The sequence below is a fragment of the Apium graveolens genome, chromosome 7 (assembly GCF_009905375.1).
Source record: "Apium graveolens cultivar Ventura chromosome 7, ASM990537v1, whole genome shotgun sequence".
NCBI classification, from domain to species: domain Eukaryota; kingdom Viridiplantae; phylum Streptophyta; class Magnoliopsida; order Apiales; family Apiaceae; genus Apium; species Apium graveolens.
In genome coordinates, this window is record NC_133653.1 from 55,901,985 (window position 1) to 55,909,022 (window position 7,038).

General features: G+C 38.1%; 1 protein-coding gene across 1 annotated transcript; it reads left to right on the plus strand.

Annotated features, from left to right (window-relative positions):
• The first annotated feature begins 5,117 nt into the window (after nucleotides 1-5,117).
• On the plus strand, nucleotides 5,118-5,708 carry LOC141673665 (uncharacterized). Its single transcript, XM_074480410.1, has one exon. It carries the CDS (start codon nucleotides 5,118-5,120, stop codon nucleotides 5,706-5,708), a length of 591 nt encoding a protein of 196 aa, XP_074336511.1.
• Nucleotides 5,709-7,038: the final 1,330 nt, after the last annotated feature.

The following is a 7,038-nucleotide window of genomic DNA, read 5'->3' on the forward strand; positions in this document are numbered from 1 at the left end:
GAGATATATTTAATGATCAAGATTGTCAGCTAATTCAAAGAATTCCACTTTCTAGGCGTGTTGAGAAGGATACTTGGTACTGGGCAATGAAAAAGACTGGTGTTTTCTTTCTGAAAAGTTGTTATCGTAAGTTGTGTAGAGAAAGAGATTATGGTGATCAGGTTTTCGGGGCAAATTATGGAAACTCAAACTGCCAGGGAAGGTTATTAACTTCTTATGGAGGACACGTCTGAATATTCTGCCTACAACTGTAGCTCTAGCTGAGAAACAAGTAGTTATTAAGGATGTTAAACCTTTCTTGCTTCACTGATATTTGTACATGTCTTTATATACACAGAGCCAAGGGTATGTTCCTTGAAGCACTCCACTGATTGTGGATCTTGTATCAAACAGAATATTACATAATTATAAAGAATATATGTACAAGTCCTAATGCAATTACAATCCATGATTATGGGGATTTGACTGATCTCGGCTGATTTGCATATGCTAGCTGTTACGCCCCCGCAAGATGGAGGATCCGTCGGAGACTCCAATCTTGTGCCGTAGGAACAAAAATCGTTGCGAAGAGAGAGGTTTAGTCATGGCATCAGCGAGCTGGTCTTTTGTGGATATGTAGCAGACCTTGAGTTTGCCGGCTTGTACCTGTTGCCGAACAAAATGATAATCCAAGGCAAGGTGTTTCATCCTCGAATGGAAAACGGGATTAGCACTAAGGTAAGTGGCACCAATATTGTCACAGTGGATAGTAGGAGGCTGTGGAAAAGAGACGCCAAGTTCGTGAAGTAAATTTTGAATCCACTGAATTTCAGCAGAAGCATGAGCAAGAGCACGATACTCAGCCTCCGTAGATGAGCGAGCAACTGTACGTTGTTTAGATGATTTCCAAGAGACAAGGTTGGAACCCAAATAAATCACATAAGCAGTAGTTGAAGATAAATCATCTTTATTACCACCCCAATCTGCATCGCTAAATCCGGTCAATGTTAAAGGCACATTTCTATTGAGTAGTAATCCATGGAATAGAGTGCCTTTAAGATAACGAACCACCCTTTTTAAAGCTTGCCAATGTAACTGTGATGGTTTATGCATGAACTGAGACAACTTATTGACAGCAAAGGCGACATCCGGCCTTGTGATTGATAAGTATTGAAGAGCACCTACCAACTGACGGAAAAGTGTAGGATCAGAATCTGCACTACCATCATTCATTTGTAGTGATGAAGACGGGGATATGGGAGTAGCAACTTCTTTGGCGCCATCGAGTTTGAATCGTTGTAGAAGATCCCGGATATATTTTTGTTGGGACAAAAAACAGCCATGTGACAAATGAATTACTTCCACCCCTAGAAAATAATTTAGAGATCCAAGGTCCTTGAGAGAGAAACGAGCAGAGAACCTACGAAATAAATCTGCTAAAAAGTTGTTATTATTGCCCGTAATCACAATATCATCAACATATACGAGAATATATGTAGTAACATTGTCTCGATTGTAGATGAATAATGAGGCATCGGAGATGGAGTTAGTGAACTTATTTGCCAACAAGAACGAACTTAATTCCTTGTACCAATCTCGAGGAGCTTGTCTCAGGCCATATATCGGCTTCTTAAGCTTGCAGATGTGATTTGGAAAAGATTTATGAATGAATCCTGGGGGTTGTATCATATAGACTTCATCATTGAGGGTCCCTTGTAAGAAAGCATTGTTCACATCTAATTGTTGAAATGACCAACCTTTGGAAAGAGCAAGAGAAAGCACAATTCTGATTGTTGTTGGTTTCACAACCGGACTGAATGTTTCTGTGAAATCAATTCCTGGCCGTTGATGAAAACCTTTGGCCACGAGTCGAGCTTTATACCTCTCAATGGTGCCATCTGGTTTTCGTTTAATTCGGAACACCCATTTACATCCGACCAAATTTTTGCTGCCATCATTCGGAATGAGATCCCATGTTCCATTTTGTAATAGTGCATTAAATTCTGTGTTCATAGCATCTCTCCAGTTACTATCTTGCATTGCTTGACTAACACAGGTGGGTTCCAAAGAGGTTGGTGTAGGATGTTTTGATGGGATAAATGATTGGCCATGTTTGATAACCGTGTTGTTGACAAAATTTGTATTAAAGTACTTGGGATTAGGCTTTCGCACACGAGTGACACGGTTGTCAAGTTCATTAGTGGAATCAGGTGTTGATGTGTAAGTAGGTGGGTTTTCAGAAGATAAAGACTGTGACGATGAGGATGGAGGTGAACTTGTCGTTGATGATGGTTCATTATGGGTAACTGTGTCTGGGGTTGGTTGGTCATTTTGGGTGGCATATGGTGGTGTAATAGTCTGGGCAGGTTCTTGTATATGTAAGGTGGGGTGAAGTGGAAGGTTAGGTGTTTGAGTGTGATGTGCGTTGTGTTTGTTCCTGAAAGAAAAATCAGTTAGAATCAACTTTGTAGCTGGGAGAGAACCATTCGATGTACCTGCCAAAGGAAGAATATGTTCAACAAACTTGACATGCCTAGAATGAAACAATCGGTTAGAAGATGCATCAAGACATTTATAGGCAGATTTCGATGATGAATAACCTAGAAAAATACAGGGTCTAGATTTGGGTTGAATTTTTGATTGATTGTATGGTTTCAACCAAGGATAGCACAAGCAACCAAATATTTTTAACCTGTGAAATGATGGCATGTTATGAAATAGTAGTTCATATGATGTCTTGAAGTTTAATATTTTGGAAGGCATTCGGTTAATCAGATAAACTGCAGTTTGAAATGCATGAGACCAAAAAGTCAATGGCATTGAAGCATGATGAAGTAGAGTAAGACCCGTTTCAACAACATGACGATGTCTTCGTTCAGCCTGACCATTATGTTCTGGTGTATGCGGTGGTGTGGTAAAGTGAGAGATGCCAAATGAGCTTAAGATGGGAGTAAGTGCCTGATACTCACCACCATTATCACTGTATAAGGAAATAATCGGTAATTGAAAGAATTTTTCCACTATCAACTTAAATTGTTGAAATATGGACTTGACATCAGATTTCTGTTTAATGGGATATAACCATATATATTTGGTATAATGGTCAACAAAGATGATATAATATTTGAAACCATCAACAGAAGATATAGTTGGTCCCCAAACATCTGTGTAGATTAATTGCAAAGGCTGAGTACTTGTAAGAGAAGAAGTTCCAAATGGAAGTTTATGACTTTTATTACAAGCGCATGCATTACAATGTAATTTGTAATCAACAGGAACACTAGACATGAGTTTATTGTCAAGCAAAAAGGAACGAAGAATTGAAAATGAGGGATGGCCTAAACGATGATGCCACTCCTCAATCTGAGACTTTAAGGTCATATTTAAAGTTGGTGAATTTGTAGATGTGGCATAATAAACATCATTTTGGTTCTCCCCTCGCATAAGAGTCGCCCCCGTGCTGAGATCCTTTACCAAGAACTGTAGGGGAAAAAATTCAACAGAAACCTTATTAGTGGCACAAAACTTAGAAACAGAGATCAAGTTCTTATTGATGGTTGGAACACAGAGAACATTTTTTAGATCAAAAGAACAGGTGCCAGAATTTAATATAGATGTGCCAGTATGAGTTATCGGCAAACCTGAACCATTACCAACATGAACTTCATCTGGTCCACCATAGTCAGAATATTGATGGAGATTACCCATATCAGGAGTCACGTGGTGTGACGCTCCTGTATCAAAAAGCCATTGTTGTGATGCTTGTGGTGTGACACGAGTGGCATGTGCAACCGGATTAATCACTGCGATATCATTTTCCTTGAGGAAGCGAGATAGCTTTCTGCATTCTTTAGTGCCGTGTGTATACAAATCACAAAAAGAGCAGTAGGTTGATGATTTTGGACCTGATTGTGGCCGAGATGTCCAGTTTGTGCGTGCATTAGAGTTATTTTGAAAACGAGCATTACCTTGAAAATTGTTGCGTTGACCATAATTGTTGGGCTTATAAAATTGCCGACCTTTTGCATTATGGCTGTATGATGATCGACCATTTTCATTGCGTTGCACATAGTTAGCTGTAATGATCGTAGGTTCTGTTGTAGTTTTCTTCAAGCTTCTTTCATGATCAATAATTTTTTCATGGATTTCCGCGAAAGACATAGGTGACTCTCGTACCTTAATTGCAGCAGCAAGTTCCTTATAGTCATCTCCCAGACCTGCTAGTGTGTGAAGGACAAGGTCATCATCGGATATTGACTGACCAACAAGGGATAATTCATCAACAGGGGCCTTAATATCTTGGAGGTATTCTTCAACTGGGCGGGATCCACACGTGTTGTGTATAAGATGACTTTTGAGTGATATAATTCTGGACCGAGAATTATTGGCATAAAGTGTAACCAATCTTTCCCACATCTCATCAGCAGTTGCAGCAGTGGATATAAGAGGTTGAATTGTTTCATGACAGCTTCCTAGCATAGCGTTGAGGATAATCTGATCTTGACGGTTCCATGTGGTGTAAAGAGGATTTGGCTTACCATCTAGAAATTGGGCTGGAATTTTGATTGATTTCTCGATATACTCAATAATTCCTAGACCTATGAGGGCTGACCTGACTTGTGTACGCCATACATTAAAATTGGTGGTGGTTAACTTTGTGGGCATGTGAGTGGGAGCATTGACCTGAATCACAGTTGTTGCAGGAGTGATTTCAATAGAACGAGTCATGTTTGGAATGACAATTGGGTTGACAGATTGTGGTTTGAGGAGAAAAAAGAAAGAAAGGATCAATAGATGCGTTTAAGCGTATGGCTCTGATACCATAAGGATGTTAAACCTTTCTTGCTTCACTGATATTTGTACATGTCTTTATATACACAGAGCCAAGGGTATGTTCCTTGAAGCACTCCACTGATTGTGGATCTTGTATCAAACAGAATATTACATAATTATAAAGAATATATGTACAAGTCCTAATGCAATTACAATCCATGATTATGGGGATTGGACTGATCTCGGCTGATTTGCATATGCTAGCTGTTAGTTATCTCACAAGTGTGTCCGTGGTGCCAAGCGAGTAGTGAAAAATAACACATGTATTGTTTCACTGTACTTTTGCAAAAGATATATGGAGGAGTATGGGCATTTTAGACCCTGATAGAGTAGGAGAAGACCAGAATATTTTCCAGGTGTTTGAAGGTTTATTTGCTTCTAGGAGAAATGATCAGTGTGCACAAATAGGGTTGGTTTGTTGGGGGCTATGGCATCGACGAAATCTGTGGGTATGGGAGCACAAAAATATGTCAATGTCCAGACTTAAATATATGGTACAATCCATGTTGCAAGAATGGAAGGAAGCTCAGAAAGAGTGTTACCAGCACATGACAGAGCTACAAGTGCAAGTATGGCGTAAACCTCCCCCGGGTTGGGTTAAAATCAACGTGGATGCATCATGTCGAGCTGATAAACATTATGTAGGTGCAGGGTGGGTTATTCGGGATGAAAAGGGTGGTTTTCTGAGAGCTAAAACAAGTCGAATAATGGGTCGACTTCAAGCAAGAGAAGCTGAAGCCTGGAGTTTCAAGGAGGCCCTAAAATGGACGCACAGTTGGAGGGCATACAAATGTGTTTTTGAGCTAGACGCCAAGGAGGTAGTAGAGGCTATAAATGGAAGTAATGTTACCTCTTATTTTCATTTTATCATCGATGAATGTAAGGATGTTCTTTAACACTTTGAGGAAGTGTTAGTAATCTTTGATCGTAGATCTGCGAATAGGGTTGCGCACGTGTTAGCACAAGCAGCTCATTCCGAGCCAGGTCTGATGGAGTGGTGTTCTGTTCCTCCAGAATTTATTTGTAATCTCATTTTGGAAGAGAATTAATAAAAGCAGTTGTGTTTGTTTTCAAAAAAAAATAAATTAAAGTATCAATCTTTTTAAAAAAAAATAATTTAACGTTGTTTTCTTAATTTTCTATAAGTTTAAAAGAAATGACTGAGAATTAAATTTAGAAACTAAATGTTTAATTGATTAAATAAAATTTAGAGGCTATCAGAAATGATTTCATAACAAAACATTTTTTTAATTTTAAATTAAAAAACTTGGTTTAAAAATTCAAATCTAGATAACATATTATTGTTAATAATATTATGTATATCATTGTACAGTTAGCCCATGATAAGTGTTGTAATTTCCACTTATTATGCATGAATTTTGAGCCGACAAGAGCACAAGACACGTGTGTGCACAGTGACATTTTCCGTTATATCAATCGATTAAATTAATGGAGCGGTCATTACTTGCAATTAGAATGGTGCAAATGAGTCGCCAATAATTGGAGTGAATTTTTTGATATATGCCCTTCAGTTAAGTGACCACTCTGATATTTAACCCATTTAATATGCATACACCTCACTAATTTGTAAACCCCTAAATCGTATAATGAAAAACATATATAGAGAAGCAGTGCATATACTTTCATAATTGGGACCTTTTTTGGGTTGATAAACATCTTTGTCTTTACAACCTCTAATAATCCCAACCATGTCAGCAGCGTGACAAACTCTTGTTCATGCAATATTTTCAACGGGAGAGAATGGACTGTCTCTGTGTACTAAACAAATCGACAACCGAGAGTTAGTTTAGTAAGTACCCCCTCCGTCCCATTTTATCTGGCTACCTTAGTACTATTTTTATCTGTCCCAAAATTTTATCCGTGTTTCCATTTTTATCGGCTTAATTTCATTCATGCCCTTATTTAATTTAAATTGACAGTCTCATTTTTTTATTGATTAACCGGTTACACTAATGCATACACCTGTATCAATCCCTTCACCTATTAAATATCGTTTATGGTTCCAACAGTAAATTTAAGTGCTAAACACATGTATTCAAGTTATATTCAAGTGATAGCAAAAGTTTCCCTCCCAAAAATTTTCATTCATATATTTAAGTCGGGTACACACCAAAATTTAGCTCTCTTTTTTCGCCTCAAGCTTGTTTCATGAATTCAAAAAACAAAAGTTTTAAGAAAATAAGAAGTACTTTAAGTAATTACTAC